The sequence below is a fragment of the Siniperca chuatsi genome, linkage group LG3 (genome assembly GCF_020085105.1).
Source record: "Siniperca chuatsi isolate FFG_IHB_CAS linkage group LG3, ASM2008510v1, whole genome shotgun sequence".
Taxonomy (NCBI): Eukaryota; Metazoa; Chordata; class Actinopteri; order Centrarchiformes; family Sinipercidae; genus Siniperca; species Siniperca chuatsi.
Window position 1 is genome coordinate 19,445,411 of NC_058044.1, and position 24,292 is coordinate 19,469,702.

Genomic DNA, 24,292 nt, shown 5'->3' on the forward strand with positions numbered 1-24,292 from the left:
GAGGGTTTTCGAGCATGAACTGCCCTTTTAAGGTCATGTCACAGCATCTCAATAGGATTCAGGTCAGGACTTTGACTAGGCCACTCCAAAGTCTTCATTTTGTTCTTCTTCAGCCATTCAGAGGTGGACTTGCTGGTGTGTTTTGGATCATTGTCCTGCTGCAGAACCCAAGATCGCTTCAGCTTGAGGTTACGAACAGATGGCCCAAAGTCTTCATTTTGTTCTCCTTCTTCCTCTGTCAGCCTCACTAGAATGCTGTATCAAATTCACATCTGAATCCATGTAAGGTTCGGCTATTATGCAACAGATGTTGAATAAACATTCACAAACAGTTGCTCAACTATATTACTAATATACATATTAGTAATATACTATATGAGGAAAGCAGTAAGATTATTGAAGGATTACTGTAATGCTTCTATAAGAAGCTATCTATCTCTCATATGGGCCTGTATAAACTTTGGAACACCTGTGGCGTAAATTATGGTTTATATGGATAAGTGCTCTGATTGGTTTGCAACGCAAGTGCTTAATGACATGCCATTGGTCGGTTGCAGCAGTGGGCGTGGTCAGCAGACTCACTGACAGACTGGAGCCGACAGAAGTGTCACCGACAGAGAGACGATACAGGAGGCGAATGGAGCTGTTTGTACAACTTAACTGCACGTAAGTTTTCCCAAAGACAGAAATATTTGATGTTTTACCAATTGCAGACATCTTTACATCTCTACTTTATAGTTTAGTGTCAATTTATTTGCGGAAACGTTCATGTCAACGAATATAAATTGTAGTCCGCTAATATTGCGGATGATATTTAGGCTTCGTTAGCCTACTGTGTATGTAACTATAGATATACATTTAATTCCGTTTAACATAAACTTGTCAGTGGATATTTTATCTATATTCATCGTATACCTACTGTTCTTAACTTCTGAGTTGACCTGTTTATATTTGCGGATGTTTTTTTTTTTTTTTGCTGCTACTCATTTCGTCTTAATGATGTTCACGTTTTGCACTAAGGCTAGGCTATTATCTGATTTTGTCAGTATGCAATATGCAACTTACTGTACTGTGCAGATAAGATGTGGTTCACTGCACCTGGCTGAAATATCTTACCAGAGATTCCTGTGCTGCTGTAGCTTATACTGTATGTTAGCCGCTCTTTTACACCTCATCTGTTTTTTTTTTGAATGGGCTCTTCTTTTACATGTGAGTCGGGCTCTATAAACTTCATACCCCATAAGGCTGCCAACTCACGTACTGACCGTGAGACTCACGCAATTGACACCTTTCACACGCTTTCACGCCACACGTCCATTTTCTCACACAGTGAAAAGCAAATCAAATGTCTGATAACGTCAGTAGGGTTATGGATTAAACATGCAGAGAGTAAGACAGCTTTTTCTGGTGTATATTTACCACTTTTCTGGTAGACTGATTAAACTAAGCATGATAGCCATGTTAATCATAGTGTGTTTTAAGTAGCTGAGAATATAATGAAAGCTCCCAGACCCCACGATGTATTGTGTGTGCCCCCCCCTCAAACCAATGTTACACCCTTGAGGTGAGTACTACAAATTTGTAAATCAAGTCACCAATAGCAACCGTTAACAATAGCTAAAATATAATTAACCCACCAGATTCTCCCGAGAGTGCCATTTTTCAATGCCCCCTTCCCCCTTGTCCTCCTGACTTGTCCACCCCATAAATTCACTAGAATGCAGGAAAATAGTCTCTGAAAGTTTTCTGTGGGAAGATCCCCGATTACCCTGGTTAGGTTTGATCTCCCGATTTAGGCTATGATGTCTGGAGGTCGGCAAGTATGCTGATTTGGCTTTTCATCTATACATGCTTTGAAATTGTAAATTTGGCTGCTGAACTTTTTAAACAAAATTCCTGGGGGTTTAGGAGTGATGACCCCGACCCCTGCAGTCGGTTTAATTTTTCCCTCCTGAGATAATAACAAGGGTTTGATAACAGTGCCTGATCTGATTGAAGCCCTGGCTCTCTGTTGTGTCTGTTGGAAGTCTAAGAGCACAGCTGCATTTCCTCCGACTTCCTTATTTTAGATCCGAGCTTCCTGGTACCAATTTGGGGTGAAGGGGATGCAGGGTGGCTCCAGTCTGTGTGTGTGTGTGTGTGTGTGTGTGTGTGTGTGTGTGTTTGGGCGTGTGTTGCTTTGTAAGTGGTATTTTTGTTCATACAATGAGCTAATAATCAATTAATTTTTTGGACAACAACCCATAGTACAGGAATAATTTAAGGCACATTACATCTTTATAGGTTGTGTAAATCTCAAATGTTGACATAATAAATGTGTTGAAGTCATCCACTGTTGCTCACAATGCCTAGTTAAAAGCCATCTCTCTAATCCTAGATCAAAATCAGACTGGTGATGTCAACTATTGGGTGAGGCATGAGAAAACAGTGATTTATTTAGTGAAGTATTTAATCTATTAGCTGAATGCTGGTGATCTAGTCTTGAACATGGTTCTAGAGTAAATAACTTGAAACATATAGACACATCATGTAACACTGTAAAACAGTGATTATGTAACAGTTGTCATAATTCTGCTACATATGATGAGCTTAATTAGTTACAGTCCACACTGTGTTAAATATGATCTCCATTGTCTAAGGTTACCACACCTTATCATTAGACAGTGTGATCACCATGTCGAAATATCTCATGACCACACAGTAAATCACTCAGATACTATTGCTGGGATGATACGTACATCTACAGTGAGATAATGCAGCAAAACAACATGTTTTGGATAGTTGATTGGTGATGACTGGAACAGGTGCAGCATGAAACGTAGGATCGTAAATGAAAACATCACAGCATCTACGGAAAAAGAAATGACCTATTTTTTAAATCATAGGCTTAAACACACCCTTAGCATGTAATAATGTTAATGAACACACTGAATACATAAACATTCACACAGCACAAAATTAAACCACTGTATTTTGTCCTTTCTTTCTCTTAGTTTACCTGCTTATAGTAACAATAGGGAACATCATTTACCAGTTAAAGTGAACTACTCCTGCTAGAGGGAACCTTTTACACAGATGGGATGGCATTTGTGGCCTTTTTCTGAAAAAAATGCAGTTTTTTTTTTTTACTTCACCCGCTTCTACCCAGTAAGTTCAATGTGGAAGGTTGGTGGGATTTACGTAGCAAAGACTGTTAAACATACTAATGTGTCAAGATTAGAACAGGTAAACCCAGAACATAAGTCTTTTCATGATAGAACAGTAATTTTCCAAATTTGTGTTTTCCTGTCAAGACATGAAGAGGGGGCCACCATGAAGCGAAAACTGTCAACATTTGTGGAAACAAACTTATTAGCTACTGTACAGGATGTAGGTTAGAGAGAAGATGGGGTTTTCTCATTTGCATTAGTTTTCTTTAGATTTGTATCCAGCAGCGATTATTTATCTTAAGGCACTTCAGCCACGGGGGTTGTCACTTTGTAGCAAGATTCAAGACCTGCCAGTTTTTAATAGTTTACCTTTTAATTGTCAGGTCAGTCAATGCAGTGTATTTAAATGCATGCACAAAATGTATTACCCTTCCAAGGTTTGACAAAAACTGACCAAAATTAACTCTAACCCTGGTTTATCACACTTAACTTTTTTAAAGTTGCCATGTTTTACTATGTTGGCCTCTGGGTCAATCTGTGTCAGTTTTTTTTTTTTTTTTTTTTTTTTGGCTGGAAGGCAGGGTCAGAGTTCATCGTCTCCTTCATGTTTTGTCAAAATTAGATCCATGGACTGGATGGATGGACAGGGTGTGTCTCATTGTGCCACTCCACCCCATGAGGGTCACCATCATGAGATGGTAACCTTTCTGTACAAAGACCTTTTAGTCCTCTACAAAATGTCAACTACTTAAAGTCAATGTTGGGAGGTCTATCCCAAAGGTGTCTAATACTAAAATAATCTGTGTTCTATTGCTGATCAGTAGATCAAAAAGTGATACTGGGAAATCAGCCCATGTGAGGCCAGCGGTGTCAGAAAATCAGACACATGTGTGCTACAATATGTTTTTGGCCTTTGGTTGGAATGCTGAAGTTGGAGAAGCAGTTTGGCAAACGTGAGAAAATCTGGTTTCCCTTACCAACCTGACCAGAAACTCAGCTAGGACTTTGCAATTAATTTGTTTATAACCGTAATTTTCAGAGAACAAACTGAGCTGACCTGGGATGTGCTTTTGATTATGCTACAAGCAAAAAGAATTGACATTAGGGACTTGTGGAGTAGGGGAACTCAATAAAGACTTTTGTAGTCCCTTTTTTCCTTTGCTGTTTAAGAGGGACAGTAGTTTAGGGCAGTTAGATCAAATAGACTCCCCATGTCTGTAGGGTGTGTTGACACCAGACTTGTATGCCTCAGCTGAGGCTGTGACCATTTCAGTTTAGTCAGATGACCAGATTAATTCAAGCCATCACTTAGTCACTTGACATGTGCCTTATAAATAAAGCACTCAGCAGAAACCTTCATACCAGTGTTACAGTCATGCACAAAGCACATAAAGTGCAATCCATATTAGTCAGTATTTTTGACAACTAAACATGTTGAGGAGCTTTGTAGAACTGAAAGGATTAGTCAGTCGATTAGTCAATCGTCAGAAAACAAATCTGTTCAAAACTATTCTAATAATTGGTTATTCGTTTGCCATTTTTCAAGCAAAAATGGCAAACATTCCTAGTTCCAGCTTCTCATTTGCGAGGATTTGCTGCTTTTGTTTATCTTATGTGATAGTAAATTCAATATCTTTAGGTTTTGCACTTATAGACGAAGAAGACACAATTTTAAGATGTCTCCTTGGACTTTAGGAAAGTGTGATGAGCATTTTTCACTGTTTTTGGACATTTTATAGACCAAACAATTGATTGATTAATTGAGAAATATTCTGCAGATTAATCAGTAATTAAAACAATCGTTAGTTGCAGCCCGAGAACTTTGTTTTGAAACCACTAGACTACATTTGCCTCTTTAGGCAGATGTTGCCCTGGAGTGCTGGGCCCTTGTCAGCCCACAACTGTTGTGCTCTCCCGGAAAACCTGATCCAACATTTTAAATGACAACCTTGCCCAAAGTTATTACAAAACACCCTTAATTCCACTTACTGCAGCTCCCAAAATTCAGACAGCCGCAGACTCTCTTCAATTTGAGATGCCACCCTTTTGTTTGTCCTGTGAGGAATATGAAAACGAATGGCAACACTTCTTGGCATAGTCGTGTGCCTGTGGGCTCCTTGGAAAGCAGTCTCCATCGTGGCTAAGGCTATTTCATGCCAAGTGTGTGTGTGTGGATATATTTGTGTTGCTGATCATATCTATGTGACGCACTTGTTACATCCTGTGCTTGTAGCAGTTGGATCACTTGCCTCATTATCCCCACAGTGGCTAAATAAGGTCTGCTGCGTGGTAAGACTGACAGTCCACAGGAATCCTCACATTTGTCTACATGCTTTTTACTTTTCCCTCGGCATGTCTGGAAACAATGTTTGTTTTTCCACACACGTCAGTTGCAGAATATCCAGAATATTTGGTTAGAGAATGTCTCAAATGTTGCAGACATACTGCAACCTGTGCTTTACTGTGTGCTTACTGAAGTAAAGAGTGAGTTATAGTTTAAGACTTACAGTAAGACTTACAGTATGTGGCTTAAATATTAGGAAAATCTGAAATGCGTTGCACTTGATTGAACAGGTACACAAACAACAGGGATGCCTCAAAAGCAGAGACTTGAACCCATGTCATCTGTTGAAAGAACAGTCTTGCAAACCACAAAGCAACTGTACCATAGCAATTTCTTCAAAAGCATAAGAGGGAATCTGTAGATTTATGGCTAAACAAACAAACAGAATATTTGAACAGAAATTCACAGCTGCTTTCCCAAGTTTTCTTTACAAACTGGCAAGGAGTTGTTAGCCAAAGTTACAACTGCAGTAGACGGCTAAATAGCTGATACCCTACCTTCTGTGTAACAAAAATGGCTTGTTGTGCATTAAGAGTTTGAGTGCAAATTAAATCATTCATACTTGCTGTTCCCCCACAGGCCTCTGCCTGAGGCCACAGCTGTATCGATGGTAACAATGCTGTCTTTGTTCGTTGTTTTTATCCTCGATAAGAACGGATTTAGAAGTATTTCATGCATAAATAATTAATCTAATCACTATTCCAAAAACACAGATGGAAGTCTTTGCAGTTAGTGGCCATATGCACAGGATAAACTAAGTAAGTGCAATAGAAAAACTATTGTGAATTGATTTATAAAAGCTTTTGAGGCTACAGAAAAGCTACTGGTATTTTTTTTTATTCTAAGATTCAGTAGTGTGTAACTACTGGGAGTTGCGTGTGCACTAAATTGCATGTATCTTAGTGTAATGTATGTATTTGCTCATGTGTGACCACACAGAAGAAGTATGTATAGTTTGTGTCCGTTTGCATTTGTGTTACAAATGTGTACAAAGTACAACAGTGTACAAAACTCCTTAACTTATGCGTGTTGCCTAATCCAACCTAAATGCCACATCCTCAACTGACACCTAATGGACCAATTAACCCAATTCTCACTATCATAAGCCCCACAGAAGGAACCATACCACACAAACACGTTCTCGGGAAACCCCTTTGTATCTCTACCTCTTCCTATCTTTCTTCCTCTTGCCTGATGGATTTAGCACACTACTCCCAGCAGCATAAATCTTCACCCTGTCCATTCTGACCTGTGATTGGATGTTGCATTTATACCAACTCCTCCAAATATCTTTTAGTTTTTTATGACACATTCACCTGTTTGTTTGCAGATTTTTGTGGACAATGTTTGCAGGCCCTGAGGAGGAAATAATCCTTGGTCAGTCAGGTTCACAGACACACACACTCCCCGGTCCAAGAGGACTTCCTCATATTGTCCAGCATGTTGATGCAGGAAATCACTCTGATTGATATCCCCTGTTGCTCACACTGAATTAAACATTGTCTGTTTTAGGGGTTTCTTTGCAACTTTTGAACGTGTGTGTTTCTGCATGTGTGTTCCTCACAGCATTGAGCTGTCTTAGCATGGTTATAATCAAAGATGACATGCTGTTTGACTGTTTTATAGCTCAAATGTAAACTCTTGGCGCTTCTTGAGTGTAGCGTGTTTGTGCTACTGTGAGTTCTCCGGGCTCCAAGACACATGCTGAGACACCGCTTACAGGTAATGTTTCTTTGTTTACCACTTTTGTTACACACACAAGTTTACACTCTGTAGTTGCCGTTCCTCCATACCGCCCGGCTCCGATGCTGGTTCCGAGGCCTCTCTGTCCTACGCCCGTATAATGCCAGCCCAGCCTGGGCTGGCTGGCTGACGTGGTGCTGGTGTGTGTGTGTGTGTCAGGGCCAGGTCCAGGTCCAGCAAGCTGTGCATTTAGGGAGAGCATAATTAGTCAATCAGTTTCAGCTGTGACAATTACCTCTCCCTGATGCTGCTCACCTGAGCCAATCCCCCACCTCTCCCTCTGCAGCTGACAGCTACCCATGTCCACCTCCATACTGAGATGCTCCTTGGTGAGAAGAGGGCAGCAGCCATTCGGCTACTTCTTTCTCTCCACATTTGAACAGTGTCGTATTTGTCATCTTCTTGTTTGTGCTGTCACTCTGCACTTGTTTTTCAGGTATTGCTTGGTAGCTACAAAGGAGACAAACTCCGCAGGTGCTTTCATCACTCTTCCACTTTGTCCAGGTCTATATGTAAGAGACGACGAGGCCCATCTGTGTCAGTAGACTCCATGCTATCCTGGGTTGGGGATTTCCAATCAAGTAAACACATACAACTGTAGCACCCAAGCACCACCTCTCTCTTGCTCTATGAATGCACTTCCACACATCGCTGTCAGGTCCTTCCTGTTTTCTGAGATGTCTGCAGCATGCCTGAATGGAAATGAGTGCTCGTTTTTTCTGGTTGGCCGCATTGTAAGAGACTTCGGCTGACCACTGTGCTGTGTGGTGACGGCTGCCCGCATTGGGAAGGGGTAGATAGATGTGTTTCGTAGCCGAAACTTAGATCAGGAACTGATTAACCGTAAATAGTCATAATAAGTCATAGAGGAAGTTTGTTTCTGGCATGTGGCCTTTACAACCTTAACATTTCCGCTTGTGCCTCATTTATTAGGACCCTTTCTGGGTCATTTGGCAGGTTTTACTGTCACACATCATTTATACCTGACCACTCGTGTAGTTTGTTAAAATAATGAATGAGGATGTTCAGGATGCTGAAAAATAACACTTAGTGCTTTTGCTGTAAGGTGCAACAAAAGCACTATGTCAATGCATTTTTTTCATGCACTGTGTGATTGATACAGTGCAAGACTGTGTGTGCGTTTCGTCATTTTAGATTATCTGTCTTTGATTATGTGTGCGTTAAGCGCTTTGTGATAGAGCAGTAACTCACATTGTTTTCACCTCAGTGTCCACATGTGCAGTTTGTTGAACTTGGTTTGGTTTGATGACTTGATGAGGTTTTAACTCATTCATTTTCTACTCCCTGGCATGTTTGTTAGAGCAATACACAGAAGAAAAAAAAAACACAGAAGGGCATGTGGACTTTGAACAAAAGTCAAACTAAATGATGTCTTATAGCGTTCCATACAACCAAAAAGGTATGATGGTGCTTAGAGGCTTAGCTTTTTGCAGAAAACTTTCTGCAGACTCTGGGTTTTCCAAGCTAGTTATTTGGAAAGGCTGTGAATGGTGTGGTGTATCTATTTTTAAGCTTAAGCTCTGGTTCCTTCTGTCTCGCTCTCTTTCAGCATCTCTCTCTCTCTCTCTCTAAATATAGAGTGCCTGCCCACTCATTCTGACAGAGAGGAAATTCTGTCTGTGTCAGCTCCTACACTGCATTAATAGTAACTGTTAGAAAGGTAAAAAAAGAGAGTGTAAGATTGCACATCTGTTTGGGCGGAGTCAATGCGTGCACATGAATGCTTTCTACATGCATGTGTATGTGCGTGCGTAGTGAGTTCTGTATATCAATACAGTCCAGTATGTTTTTGTGTCTGTGTTTTTATGCATGAAAGAAAAAGACAAAGAAAAGAAAAAGAAACAATCTTTTGAGACATCATGTGCATCACAGACCCCTGATAGATGACTGTAGATGTAAACAGTGAGATGGGGAGAAAGGGGGGAGAGAATGAAAGAGAAAGAGACAAGAGGGTGAATACACTAGAGGCAACCGGAAACTTGTGGTCAAACAGGCAGCGTTCAGCTGCTGAGGCAGCGCTGTCAACTCGCTGTTTTTGAAAGTACTGCTTTTCTTTGAGGGATCAAGGCTAAATCACATCACACAAATTCCTTTTATTGTACACATACGGCCTGTGGAATGACCACCCGTGTGTGTGTGTGTGTGTGTGTGTGTGTGTGTGTGTGTGTGTGAGTGAGAGGGAGAAATAGGGAGAGTGAGAGAAATCAACAAGAACAAGAGCAAAATGGGAGTAAAAGCTTAGAAAAGTGAGGCGACCTGTCGTGAGTCAGGTCGTCCAAAAATAGAAACAAATCCAAATACATTAGCCTTGACCAAACTAAACACGACTCAAACAGGTTATGACTCCTTGACACATACCAACATTTGCGCATACAAACACTCTCTCTCCCTCTTTCTTTCTTTACCTCCCCCCTTCGACTCTGCTGACACACACACTCACAGTGCTTATTCCCTGTCACTACCTCATACCCTCTCATAAGAGGAAATACACTCAGCAATGAATCGCTGTGCTCCCTTGATACTCTCTCTCTCTCTCTCTTGCTCGCTCTCTCGCTGTCCCTCTCTCTCTATGTCTATCACACACTTTTTAGTTTCAGTACAAAGAGTGTAGTGTGTGGATGTAAAAGACCTCCAGGACTGTTTGGTCCGTTCCTGTACAGAACAGGGTAAGTTTATGCAGTATTATCTCTGTACACCTGTTAGCTTTGACTGGTAAACATTAGCGGGAAATGGATGAGGGTGGTATTGGTAGTTTTATTGCCTTGTCTGGTGGTACAGGTATACGTTTGGGCATTTTGATTTCATTTAATTGGTGGCTAAGAAGTTAACCATGAAGCGTAAAAATTTGGTTTCAGCCTGTTTGGGACATGTCTTGTTTCTGTGACTCTAGGTTCTTATAATGTGAGACATTTCTGGTGTTTCTTTTACACTTAGGTTACGATTAGCTACATGAGCTCTCTTATTTGCGCAAAAGTGGGGTTTTTTTTTTTGGTTTGTTTTTTTTGAGAATTTGCCCAAAAAGGACCAAAGCATGAAAATAAATAAAAGTCTCATCCACCACTCTCTGTATTTACAAGAAGTGGTCTGTGTATGTATAAATGCTGCAGGAAATGGAGTTTCCTGTGGCAATGAGCATTTGTTGTGGTTTTGATGGTCTCACATTTAATTTATGTTGCATATATTAATTTCACCATAAAGAATGTTTAAGTAAGTGCGATAAGGCCAAATTTAGTGTTGGTGGAGGTTTGAGAGATGACTCATGAACCTGTGCGGGACCTGAGTTGAAGTTATTGATAGGAACACTTTTTAACACTGTTGGGAGGGGGGAGGGGTTTTGTGGGACCACTGCGCATTCTGTCACCTTTTTAACCATCAGTATGCGTTGGTAGGTGTTTGTGGGGGGACATTTTATACACTAAACTTTTAACCCCTCAGCTGTACTGGCATAAATGCTAATTGCAGGCACAATGTTTCACACGCAAATATAAAAAGTGAAACACATTGAGACACATGCAAGTAGAGATTATATCATTGTTAGCCCACCTGCCTGTGAACAGAGAGAGTTTTAAATAGCTTAATTAAATATATCTGTGTAATTTTACACTCACTGTCAGCAAGCAGACAGAAAAAAACAGTCATCGCTTACACGCACTTAATGTCCGCCTGCCATAAGTCAGGCAGAGTGAGAGGCTGTTCACCCACTTAGTGTTTGACCTCAGACATGACTGAACATGACTGACACTTCCTGTCCATGTCTTCTTCCTGATTACAGTTGATAGACCCACAATGCATGTGAGACATGACCAACAAGACGCCCTGGGATAACTCGAGCAGTATGTGCAGCATGGATCCAACAGGTACACACAACACACACACACACACACACAGATGAACACACACTGTACTCAGTGTATGAATATGTGCAGAAAAATCAATTCATCTCCATCTTGGATACACACATGCAGTCATTTGGTAACATGGGTCCGGCTTTAAAGTGTATTTATTCTCCGTTAAATGAGTAGAATGCATCACAGTTTTTCATGGCTAGTCTGTGTTTATTTCAAAAGATACTGATAGTTTTTAAGCAAAACCTTTTCATATTCGGACTTAAGCACCCAACCTCTCTCGACTTTATTGTCAGCCGGCTGCTCCCCCACAGTTCCTGAGCCAGAGCTCTATCGCAGCATCCAGGCTGTGCTGCCCAGGGACACGGACAGCCAGCAGCACCCAGACTGTTTCAACAAAGGTACAATATGATCTACTACAACACACACTAAAATAAAGTAAATGTATTAAGATAGGAAGATTATTTTCTTTGCACTGATGTAGTTTTATCTGTCTTTGCTGTTGGCTCTGCTCACACATAATAGCCTATATGAAATCTTACAAACAACTTAATCCGATTATATCACTGGGTCTTAACTTTATCGTGATGGTAAAGAGTTTTCAGTGGCAACGGCAAAAAGACCAACTTTATTATGTTCATCATGTAGATAATGCATTCACATTCACAATGGTTATATTTAAACGTGGTTTAGACGCCACAAAACTGATTTAACCACCCTGTAAACCTTTCCATCCTCAATGGATATTTAATGAAGCCAACCTGTTTGTGTTAATCACACTGTGGAATATTTTGCCGTATCAGCTTATGAGGGCTGTTCAGTGTTAGTCATCAGACAGATTTTGGATTAGCACTGTAATAGGGAAATGTGTGACACATTTAGAAAGTTTGTGTTAGTCCTGGATTTGTGTGTTTATCTGTGTGTACAGGCATGCTGAGATGGACGCTTCATAAGAAGGTTCTAAACAATCCTGCCAACAGCTTATCTCTGATATGGGTGCTGATAAAAGAGCTGGAGAAGGTACTTGATCTCAGTAGTGGCACTGTTGACACTTTGAAACTCCAAATTTAAAGGATTACTTCACCAAAAAGTGTGTGTTTTCTGTGCAGGCTGAGAGATGGGACTCTCGTAAATGCATCATCCCTCTGCTCCACACACTGATGTATGCCATCATTCAGGTACAGTATTTCTGCCACATTGTTGCACTGTGAAAAGCTGCCTCAGACTTGCTTGTTCATACTTTTTTACACTATTTATTGAATGCATACATGTAGGAAATTTCCCTTATTCAGTTTTCAGAGCCATACTGAACAGATCATTCCTGTAATAATACTGTGTCCAGTTCTTCTAGTCCTTTCTGGGGGTGTAACAGGTGATATATTCTACTAAATGTATCTGGTTAGCCTGATCAACACCAGAGGCATAGTCACACTGCCTTGTAACATAAATATCCAAATCTGCCAGACTGACGTGTTTGTTTATTACTTTTTGCATTGTGTAGGGAATTTCAGTATTGTCACTGCAAATAGTACCAAACAGGAATGTGTTTTCCTTCCAGGAACAAATGCCAACGAGGAAGTAGACACTTGAAAAGCTGAAAAACAACAATCATAATCAACATTCACTAACCGTAAAAGGTATTAGTTGTAACCTGTGTGGTTATTGATATTCCAGACAGCCTACATTCCAGATGAGCTGTACAAGCGGCTTTACGACTTTTGCAAGAGACTCCTGACATACCCTCATCCCTACTGCACCGTAGGCCTCAGCTACACGAGACAGATAAAAATTGAGCGCTCCATTCCAGGTATTACTCAACTCTCAGCTTGACATTGCAGTCAAATTTAGAACAAGAGGTGATAGGTTCACTTCCAGGCATCAGAACAACCTGCTTGAGGAGCCTAGTGTTTGTTTGTCCACTAGCTGAACACACAATTTGGATGTGGTTCAACAAGCAGGAGGTAATGATGATGACAGTGATGACAGTGATACTTATTCATAGGCCTTTTCTCATGATGTTGTGATTTTATGCTGTCATTTCCCACATAGACCAATCCCTCAGACAGGTCAATCAAAACATTAATTATCTATTACTCATACTGTTGACACAAAGAGGAAAACTACACTAACCCAAACTGAAAACAATGAAGAAGATTAAACAAATGTAGCCAAACCTAAAAGATAGCACAGAGGCATAGGCATGTCAGTGACTGACACCAGCTTATACTGCAGACCAGATGACAAGCAGAAGGCCATCACTGCAAGAAAAAACAGATTATGGTTACTGTGATGTTAAATTAACTGTCGATTCATCAAGCATGCGTCAGTTTATCTGTATGAGGATTTGCAACCTTATACTGTCATTAAATGCCAGTTTGATCCACAGGTCTGATGTACCAAAGGATGGTCACAGCAGAGCAGAGGCTAAAAAATGAGCACTATCCCTTTCAAGATAGGTGAGTCAAAAATAAATAATGCATCACATGTCTGAGGGTACAAATAAAAGCCTTAAAAAATGGAATATAAGAATTACAAAGGCTTATTTTATGTATGTATTTCGTGTAGTCAAACTGCCTCACTGAAGTCTGTCATGTAAATACCTGCAGGGTCTTTGTGCTGGCTGACCCAGAAGTCTTCTCTGGTTCTTTGGGACAAGTCCTGTTGGGTGATATTGAGGCATCTGCTTCAGCTTCAGGTGGATCTCTAAGTCCTCTAGATCACATGCGCAGTGTGGTGCAACACTCCATACAGGCTGCTTTAGGAACAGAGCATTGCCACGGGCAGAAACTGGCTCGAGCCCTAAAGGTCAGTGGGACTGCACAATACTGTTTGGTTGCACTCACTTACTGCCTTCTCTTTTCAGTCCTCAGCCCTCTATAGTTGTCACTGCTATTGTGCTTTGATAAACCTTTCTTTTGACTCAAAAGGCTTTGTAAAGTAAATGTGAATGTTTTCCGCATGCTTGCCATTTTCTCTTTTCTACTTAGAGCCTGGCTCAGAATTCCCTGTGTTTAGTTGTTACTTACTTATTACCTTAATCATCTTCATCAAATGTGACTTGACTTTACACTTGAATTCTGAGCCTACACTAATCTTACAAAGTTTGCTTCAGCTTCAGTAAATGTGCCCTACCAAGGCTCAGTTTAATGTGGACTGATGTTATTGCAAGTAGGACATGACTGACAGTGCTCTCCTTCACTGAGACTTCAACATTAACACTTAATGGTAAAAAGCACCATTTTCTGAGCTGTCTTTAGTCTTTGCTTCTGACCTGGCAGCTGCTCTGGAGGAAGCTGCTTATTATTTACTGAAATCCATTTCTGAATAAACAGTATTTGAGGAAGCAAGTAGACCATGCAAGCAGCAAGCCTCATTCAGTTCACTGATTGCGCTGACTTAACTTTTTCACATGATGCCTCTTCCCTCACCACCGCAGACTGGCTGCTGTAAATGCATAGATCTGTAATACTGCGAGGAAAACAGCTGAATATCTCGAAAAAGTAAAGGATATCAGAATTGACAATGATCAGCACAACATACTGTTTCCTTCCTTATGTATAACAACATTTTCTTTGTGGATAGGTTTGTGAAATATTAACATTTCATTGCAGGTTTTATTCAGAAAACCTTCTACAGATGCTTAGAAAATATCACTCCATGTTGCTTCTCTTCTCTTTAGTCATCTCCAGTCCAGGGAAAAATTCTGATTGAATCTGTTTGATCAGTCGATTGTGCAACATCTCTTTATAATTTTAGCAATATTCCATATTTTTCCCATGTGAGTGCATAATTACATAAGCTTACTGTTGCAATTCAGGGGAAGTGAATGACCTCCGTGTACAGTGAAATCAAGTGCATAACCTCTATGGTTGCTACATGTAGAGCATGCTGGGAGATTTTAAGTACTTACCAGAATGACTCATGAGCTTGAGAGTAGAATTAGTAGAATATGATATTGTCAGGTGAGGTTTTTGGTGATGGCGGTACATTTTTCAGTTTTTGCTCCTGGATTAAAAATAGTTTAGTGTCCCTGCTCCATATGTACGTGTCATGTGAAACATCCTGAATGAAGGTCTGTTGTCTTTGAGCTGCATGGTGGAAGTGTCTCCTGGCACCGATCCTAAAGTAACACCTCAGCAGGACGCACACGTAGGCAGACGCACACGCGCGTGCTACTAACCCCTCACCTCTTTGCTATTAATAGTCTGTATGTGTTTATCTTCCTCTGTGCATGTGTGTTCACCCACATGTGTTTGTGTGTTTTTCCGACAGGACATGGGTCAAGACGTTGAGCCGTATTTTCAGGAAGTGTTGGCGACCCTAGAGCAGAGTGTGGAGGAGGGCGGCAGAGGGGAGGGGGGAGCGCTGAGGAGCCGTCTTCAGCAGCTGTACAACGAGATCATCGCCTACACAGAATCAGGTAGGAGCTCTCTGAAAAGAAACTACAGCAAAGCCATGCAAGTTTCTCTGAGGCACAGCTGCTCTGTCTTAGACATAAATCAACTTATTGATTTAGCTAAATCTCAATGGAGGAAGGAGAACCATAAGAGGCACAGTTACATCTGGTTATGTAACTTGACTGTAGTCAAATGGAAAAAGTTTGTAAAGGTTGTAAAGAGATGATAAATGTAAGGTGACATGGACTATGTATGCATATTTTGTACATGAGTCCTATCTTCTAAGTATTTTATCTGACTTCTTGTTTGGCATTCAGGGTTGCCATTGTCCTGGTTTGCATTCTGGAAAAAAACATTTTTTTTCCTGTAAATGTTGAAACTCAAAACCCGGGCCTGTTTCACAAAAGTGATAATGCAAGAGCTGCTTACACGCAGATCACAAATGGTGGCTGCGTCACATTTCACAAATAATTGTCGCCTGCAAATTGCAGGATATTGCAGAAATTTGTGAGTTTTACTGGGCTCTTGCTTGCGAAATTATCTCATGGTTATCTCTACATTTGCTTAAGCCCATACTTATTCTAACTGAGCTACTTCACTGTAAGCTAGTGCAGTGGAGTTCAGTCTACTGTTCAAGCACAGATTGTCGGTGATGGACATGTTTTGGCACGCCAGCTCTTGCTGAGATCAAACATGTGACCTTGCCTTTATCTAGCGATTTCCTCCATGGCCAAATCAGTTGAGTCAGTTGTCTGTCTGTATTTTTATCGTTTTCCAGATATCTATTTCCATGGTATCCACTCTATTCCACACTATTATCATGTCAGCAACCCATTCGATGAACCTGCTCTTCCCTCATCCCAGCTGGGAGATTGAGGAATAGACAGCAGAGAGGAAGTTGTAAGGGTGCGGGTGGGGGGTGTTTTGTTTTGAGTGTCATTGTGACAGTTTTGGTCTCTTCCTATCGCCCTTCCTCTATGTGTGTATGTATTGCAGAGCCATTGTCCAGTGGACCACTGCGTGACTGCCCTCTTCCTAACCCAGAGATGAGCTTCCACCTGTGGACGGAGGAGCTGGATATCTGTGAGTGGCTCTGGACACCGTGGGGGGTCTAAAGGAAGTTGTTACCAGCAGTCAAACAAACTGAATTAGGCTGAAACTGGAATATTATCTCAAAACGGAACTGAATAAAGTGAAGAAACCTGAAATAACATTTCACATTTAGTTACTATATATTTTCTGTAGTGATCAAAACCAATAAACACCAGTGGATGCCAAGTTTTGTAATCACAGACAAAAGGTTTTTCCGGAGACTGCCTTTTTGCACTGTTGTTCAGCAACCTAAGGGAGAAATCCTTTATGAATGAAAGTTTATTCAACAACAGGTAGCCTCGTTAGATGATAAGCATGAATTAAATTCAGTGTAGCTCAATAGGTTTACAGAGCTTTTGAAAGTAAATCTGAAATATGTTCTAAATGACTAAATTAGAAGTATGAGGCAGTTTGAAAGTGCGAACATCCTTAAAAAGCAAATTATAACACTTGTCACAGTGTGAGAATATCTGAGGGGTAGAATGTTCCTCAAAGATGAACTCAGTTTATCAGTACTGGACTTACTGTAACAAACTGATTTAAACCGAATAGATTTGAATTGAATTAATGAAACTGTGAAACTACCTGTGACTGAGACGTGTACCTATACAGTATGGTCTTTATATTCTCAGTAATGGATGACGCACAGTAAAAATGTAAATCATCATCTGACATCTTCATGTGATATTTAAATAAAGAGGATATGTCATGTCCTGCATTTTATCTCATATAAACTGTATAAAATCATACACTGTTTACTGTAAATAAAGGACAATGATTATTGCTCTTGCAGCAGCTTATGCAGTGCTGCATTAACAAGCATTAAATGCTGAGGGATGCAGGCGCTGACCAAATGTGGGCACTTGGTCCCTGCAGGATTGTGAATAGATTCCTGAAATGGAAGCAGTGAAGAAGTCCTATAACCCTCGTTCTGTGCTGTGTCTCTGTGCCGTGGTTTGTGCTGCCTTGCTCCATGTGAGTGTCGACCACTGAATTTGTGTAAATGATGAATGTTGAAATGTTGACAGGGCGAGAGCTGGCCAAGTGGTTTCGATCCAGCTCCACGTCGGAGCAGTTCTCCCTCAGTCTGGAGCAGGAGGACTTTGAGCTGGGTGAGTCGCCAGGTGACCTGATGCCATCTGACATGACTCGCTTCTCCATCATGTCCAACGACAGTGGCATCGAGAGAGACCTGCCCCTCAGTGCTGATCCCTCCCCATTGTCACTATCTCTGGACACTGCCAGCTTGAGGGCATCATGGGAACAATGCAAAAGGTAAATCTAATACCTGTTATTGTTTAATAGTTAAAGGCCGATTGCTGGTTTCATGTAGTTTACTTGATTTGCTGTCTTTGTGGTAAAATGTGCAAAAATACCAGCCACTTCCACAGCATACCTTAGGTTTTTGATTTTTAGAGCCATTGTTTTCCATGTAAATCATCTTGAAGACACTTAAAATTTATGAAGTAAAGTAATCCTCACTAAAAACATTTACGGTAGGTCACTTGATTTTCATTCAGGGAAACTTACACAAAGATTTAAGAGTTGTGCTGAACTAGAAAACTCCAGTGACGCTCATCATGGGATCTTTTGCATCACTTGTTGTGGTTTCCAAACACATGATTTTAAAATGATCAGGACTCAGCGTGTGATAGTAAACCTTCTCCTTTTCCCAGTGAGCAAGAGTCATCGAAGCTGTCACGGCGTGGAGGCATCAAGATGAAACCATCTATGAAGGACAGTATGGTGCTGATGCAGGACACCCTGGAGGACCACACAAGCCTCGGAGGAGGAGGAGGAGGAGGAGGAGGAAGTGGAGGGAGGGGCGGAAGAAGAGGGGCGACTCTGCAGAGGCGGGCAGGAAACAGCACGATGCAGAACCCCTTCCCCAAGCAGCAGAGAAACTTTACTGCCAGGATAGTTGTCATGGGGGATGACAGGGTAGTGGGCCGCCTGGCCAAGGCCTACTACATCTTCAGGTGAGGGACTCATGTCACAAGATGTAAACACAAGATTATGAAGCTTCTTTGACAGCAGCTGGAGGTTTGTGTGTGACTGAGCTGCTAGAATATATTGCTTTCAGTTGTTTGATTTATATCCCCTTATTACACTGTACTGTAGTAGATTGGTAATATTTTCTGGCAGCTGAGATCTGCATGTTATCATGTATGTTGGTCTTTCTCATGAACATAATAGCTCGACATTACAATACAATAAACAATGTATGATGTAAATTATTTTTGTTACAGTAATAGGAAGCTAGATGCGGCACATTCACATCTACTCCTAAATTAAACTTGTATATCCTTGTATATATACTGTATGAAGGCTAACACTGTCATATAAGCACTAACAATACAATTTGATTACTGGAGAACTGTTAAATCACTACTTTACTTTATTTCTATGGCAGGTTTGGGAAGCTAAACAGTACTTCTTCTATGGCAAATGTCATATCTTGAAATCCAAAACCTTTTTGCTGGGATTGTTAAACTGCTAGTAGTCAAGCGTGCACACACTTCGTGCTTCTCACGTATCTTTGGTTTTGTCTTTGCAGAAAAAGGGAAGCACGGAGGCTTTTTCTTACAATGAAAGTCAACCTCCAGTTTTACTACATCCCTGTTTGCAGGGCTGCAAATCCCCTCTCCTCTGCCAAGGTAAGCCAACTTCCTCCTGTCAGCACACCATTGGTCTGTTTATTGTGTGAAAGTCACCACACCTCTAGAGATAACAAAACAAATGGCTTGTGTTGTAACAGAAGATCAGTATGTCAAAATGGCCATTTATATATGTATGACGCTGCATGGGAAGTAATGAAGTGACAATAAATTTGGCTGCAGTTCATCTGAGAACAATTGTCTGTTTATATTTTTGATACAACAAACTTCAAGGGTAATGAAAATGGGATAGAACTGCATTAGATGTGCAAATAAATGATACATTTATTTCTTAAGAAGATATACATTTGCTGGCTGTTCTTGAGTACAAAACTCCACAGCCATTGATGGTATGTTATAGAGATGGAGAATTTTTACGTGAACCTTAATAAATGCAGTGGAATTCATATTCAGCAACACATCATACAAACATCAGACAAAGTGCACCTCATATGAGCCAAATCATGCATTCCTGATGGTTTGCCCTGAGCATGTACAACTCCAGGTGCAGAATGCATAAAAAACAAGGGGTGATAGCCTTATTTTGGTGGTAGAACTAAAAACATACAGTAGCTAGAAAAAGAAAACCTTCAGACTTGTTCTCTCACTGCTCTTGATTTGCCAGATATGATATATTTTTGCTTCCACTTTCATGTTCTTTTTTTCTAGGAAAACCTCCATCAATTCAAGGGGAATCCCTGCACTCTTGGTTCCTACTTGAGCATGGTGGACCCATGGTACAACTCGAACATCAAGAGTTTAGGCTGCATGATCCCCAAACTGGCTGAGATGGTACAATACAATTCCAAACAAATCTAAAGGAAAATGCCTTTTTTTTCACAGCAGGCCTATGTTAGATAAAGTCTTTATTTATGTTTGAGTGGCTCGTGAGAGAGAAGAACCGTGGACACTCTATTCTCTTTAGTTTGAATACTTGCACATTTTCTTTTCCACTGTATTGTAACTTGTCTTGTCTGAATGATTTACAGACACTATACAAGAATGTCAACACATTACCGCATCCCATTTAGTTAGCGTGGCAACTGTACTCTGCATAAGTTTAAACACAGGAAGTCGCAAAAAATCTTTTACTGAGAGGAAAATATATATGTTGATTTCACTGAAACCACAGCTACAATGAGCTGAACTTAGAGACATCTTGATGCGCTGACTCTGTAAGCTGTAAACAGGAAATAGAATTACCATGAAATTGGAAAAAATATGCAAAGGACCATCTAGAAAATAAATGTAATAATATGTAAATGATATAACCTTTCAAGAGAAGATTTATTGCTTGAGGTGACTACTCTTTGAGAATTCTGAAAAGGTTTGTTTTGTTCTATAAAAGGTTGAGTGCTCTCTGACTATGTCCTTCCCTTCCTTAATTTCCTCTAAATACTCTATTAACAAAAATAGATTAAATGTGATGTGTAACACAAAGCTCAAAGCGACGCTTTTTTTCTGTAATTCCTACTTCCTTTTCAAGTTACTGGAAAAAATTGAAAAACATGTTTTTTGCAAAACTATAAACTTTAAGTCACTTTAAATTTACAGCAGAGTAACCTCTGTTACTAAAGTGACTCTAGGCTGAACATAGGCAAATTACCTAGCACTATTGTAGTACCTGACAAGCAGTTGACCTTTTAGTGACTCGTTATATACGACCAAAGTGTGAGCAAAATGAGTTTGTGGTTACCATGTCATGCAGGTTCACATGATTTTTGTCTTCTCTAGCAACAGGCGAACCCAGGGAAGCCAAAAGAGCCCTTTGTGTCTGATGTTATTTCCTACTACGTTCGTACCGGCCAGCAGCCTGTCTACTTCGGTATCTACTTTGTTAAGGTAGTATGATACATTTTATGTGTAGATTCTAGTTTAGTTTCTGAACGTTAAAATCAAAGTGTACTCTCCAATCTGAAGCATCTACTGAGCGAAACAGCTTCATACCAAAAGGTTTTAACACAAAAATATTCACATTTCACATTCATATTTTTCAAATGTCTTTTGGTTGTTTGTTGTCAATTAGATCACATTCACCAGCATGACAAGGGATCCTGTGGAAGATGTTTTTCTTACCCATCTAGAAATGGAGTTTCCTGAGTTCAGACAGATCTCAGCGTCAATTAGAGGTGAACTGGATATACATTTTTTTATGTGCACAGCTTTGCATGTGTGTGTGCAAAAACCAGGTTTAACAACATGCCTGTCTCTCAAACAGATAAACCGAAGAAGAGCTCAGCGGAGGCATGCGGAGCTGTTGTCTCAATGAATTACAGAAAGGTAAGGTGTTTTTTTTTTTTTTTTTTTTTTTTTTTTTTTTTTTAGAACCATTCTTTCCTTATTAGATTACTGCCATGGGGGTATCGCTGTAGCCAAATGGCTTACCAATTACTAGAAGAAATTTCCATTTCAGATTGTGTTGTTTGTGTGCGGGATGCCATTGTGTGAATGCATAACCTCCTGTGTGTGTGTGTATTTCTATGTGCGTGCGTCCAGGTGACATTAAGTGGCCGAGACATTGACAAAGGAATCTCAGTCAGGACATCAGGCGCTCAGATCAACGCTATTCCCTCCGATGAAGCAGAAGGTTCAGTATTATCTTTAACACACTCAGTATTTCATACTTAGGGTCAAAAGTTCCAAAGCCAGCTGTATGTGTTTTTTTTTTTAAATATATTTTTTGATTGTGTCTTGGTCTTATGCTCCCTTTTTCTCTCTGCCTTCGTCTCATAGATCTGAACTGTTTGACACTGACATTGAATGAATCGCTGACAAAAACTAAAAACAACAATGTGGTGAGTCTAGGAAATACCTCTCAAATTGCTGAGTGCTCAAATATCTCACTTAAAACTTAAAACAACTCATAGAATGTAAATGGTTCATACAACAATAAATCCTTTTATCCTTTTACTCAAGTCTCCGATTCGGACGAGCAACATTAAGATTCGCACTTTGGAGAGTCGATCTTTCACTCTTACACTGGACAGAGATTATCGCAGGACCTACAGAGATGTGCAGAGGTGAGAGAGTCTAGATTCAGCTGTACTATAAGTGACTTCATTTTTACACCACTGAATGAAGGTCACATAAAGGGTTGGTATTTCATTGGTTAGAAAAATTATCATTGATAGCAATCATTGCTATCAAAGCACTAGCAGATCAAAGAGATCTCCAATTAATAAAGGCCTCTTTTGGATACAAGGGTACCATCAATGGTGGGTTTTAAAGTGGAACCCTGCAGTTTGTATTTGAAATTGCTCTGTTGGGGTTTAGTTTGTGCCACAGTTTGATTTGCGTCACTTTCTCAGTTGGATTTTTTTCTTTATAACAAGGGAAGTCTGCAAATTTAGAACAAGTAGCTAATAAGACTGACAAATCTGAAAATTGACCCTTTTCACAGTCTTGGTGAATATGGACCCAGTTTCTGTGCAACCCAAACTGATCTGCTCTATTTTGAACATGTTTGTGTTGTAGCATCGAGATCTCACCGTGTCTTGATCCGGGATACTGCGTACAGAAAACCATGAGATCCAAATTCAAGGTGGGAGAGGACAAAGATGCTGGACTAAGCAAATACATAAGCAAAGGACTCCCTCTACCAATCAACACATTTGCTGGAATCATCACCTGACATGATGGAGTAACCCTGCAGAGAGGAGATAGCGGGAATGGTTGTTGCTTCGAAGAAAACAGATGTTCAGTCTGACACATAAAAAGACAAAAGAAATCACATTTGAGTCATACTGACCTGTTCCTGAAACCAAAAGGTTTCAGTTGGCATATGTGAAACTTTAGGCCAAATGCAACACATACAGTAAGAGTGTGACATCTTGCAGTCGATGGAATAACCAGTCGGCTCTTCATGAGTGAACGACCAATGAACAATGCCAAAGAACAAAATTGCTTGTGACACTGGAGAGACCGGCAATAGAAAACAAGTAAGCAAAGATGTGTATACATTAAAGATTTCAGGACTACTGACAATTGGATCACTAATCATGTGACATTATCACAAACCTCCACAGGCAATCTGGAAAATCTGATTTGAAGGGTTGATTGTAACCATTATCCTACTTCATGGACACACTACCGTTTACTGCCTTCTTGAAAACACACATACATACATACATACATACATACATACATACATACATACATACATACATACATATATACATACATACATACAGTACACACAAACTAATGCAGACATACAGACTCACCTGGCCTGTCAGTTATTGAAATGTGCAGATTGTTTAAAGCTGGTACGATGACAGCTGACTAACTTGTTATTCCACATACCTGTTACATGATGAAAGCTGTTATGAAGGTGCAAACGATTGACATCCGCCTTGGGTTATGTGCTTGGAAATGTTCTGGAAAGTTGAACCACTCTGCTCAGTGCAGAAGCTAGAGCCACGTGCAATGTCGTGGAATAACTACAGAACAGAAGAAACTTTTGTGTTTCACTGTATCAGACACACACGGGGATCATGCACAGACTGAGCTACATAAAGTAGCTGTTAGACCTCAGACTGCTGGCTTTGTCCTTGGAGTCACTGTCTACTAACCAGACGTGCAAGATCCTGTGTTACATGCTTGATAATATACACGACGAAGAGCTAAACTTGGGGACACTCAAAATTGAATCTTGCACGACAATCAAAAGTAATACTTGCACACAAACCAGTAAATGTCTCGTGTATTAGCCTTGAGGTGTAAATAAAAATCACCTCTGACACTGTGGTGTGTTACAGTAGAAATGATAAATGTGCTAAACTGCTTCTATTTGCACTAAAACTGCAGTTTCCTTGTGGAAGTGGAACTTTATGTAAAGCATGTGGTATGTCATTACTTACCATGTCAAATATATGATATCCTCTAAGTTACAGAGGGCTGTTCAAGACAAAACACAACACAACTATATATATATATATATATATATATATATATATATATATATATATATATATATATATATATATATATATATATAAAAAAATCTTTTTGATGCATTCCCACAGATGTGATCTCAGGCAGTAAA

At 40.2% G+C, this 24,292-nt stretch overlaps 1 protein-coding gene across 6 annotated transcripts; it reads left to right on the forward strand.

Moving 5' to 3' along the window:
* The first annotated feature begins 531 nt into the window (after positions 1-531).
* LOC122873544 (phosphoinositide 3-kinase regulatory subunit 6) lies at positions 532-24,196 on the forward strand. Of its 6 annotated transcripts, none has more exons than XM_044190351.1 (22): positions 7,502-7,565; positions 7,741-7,817; positions 11,030-11,114; positions 11,399-11,503; positions 12,031-12,122; positions 12,212-12,280; positions 12,777-12,909; positions 13,489-13,558; positions 13,709-13,907; positions 15,375-15,522; positions 16,496-16,582; positions 17,620-17,866; positions 18,268-18,570; positions 19,149-19,248; positions 19,918-20,040; positions 20,983-21,090; positions 21,275-21,377; positions 21,467-21,528; positions 21,745-21,835; positions 21,982-22,043; positions 22,165-22,268; positions 22,723-24,196. In XM_044190351.1, exons 3-22 carry the CDS (start codon positions 11,057-11,059, stop codon positions 22,877-22,879), a joined length of 2,421 nt encoding a protein of 806 aa, XP_044046286.1. In that variant the 5' UTR covers positions 7,502-7,565; positions 7,741-7,817; positions 11,030-11,056; the 3' UTR covers positions 22,880-24,196. The 6 variants fall into 6 exon arrangements, with proteins under 6 accessions (XP_044046285.1, XP_044046290.1, XP_044046286.1 ...); XM_044190352.1 differs by lacking the exon at positions 7,502-7,565 and adding an exon at positions 9,849-9,923 and having other exon boundaries at positions 7,775-7,817; XM_044190350.1 differs by lacking the exons at positions 7,502-7,565; positions 7,741-7,817 and adding an exon at positions 532-666.
* The last annotated feature ends 96 nt before the right edge of the window (positions 24,197-24,292 follow it).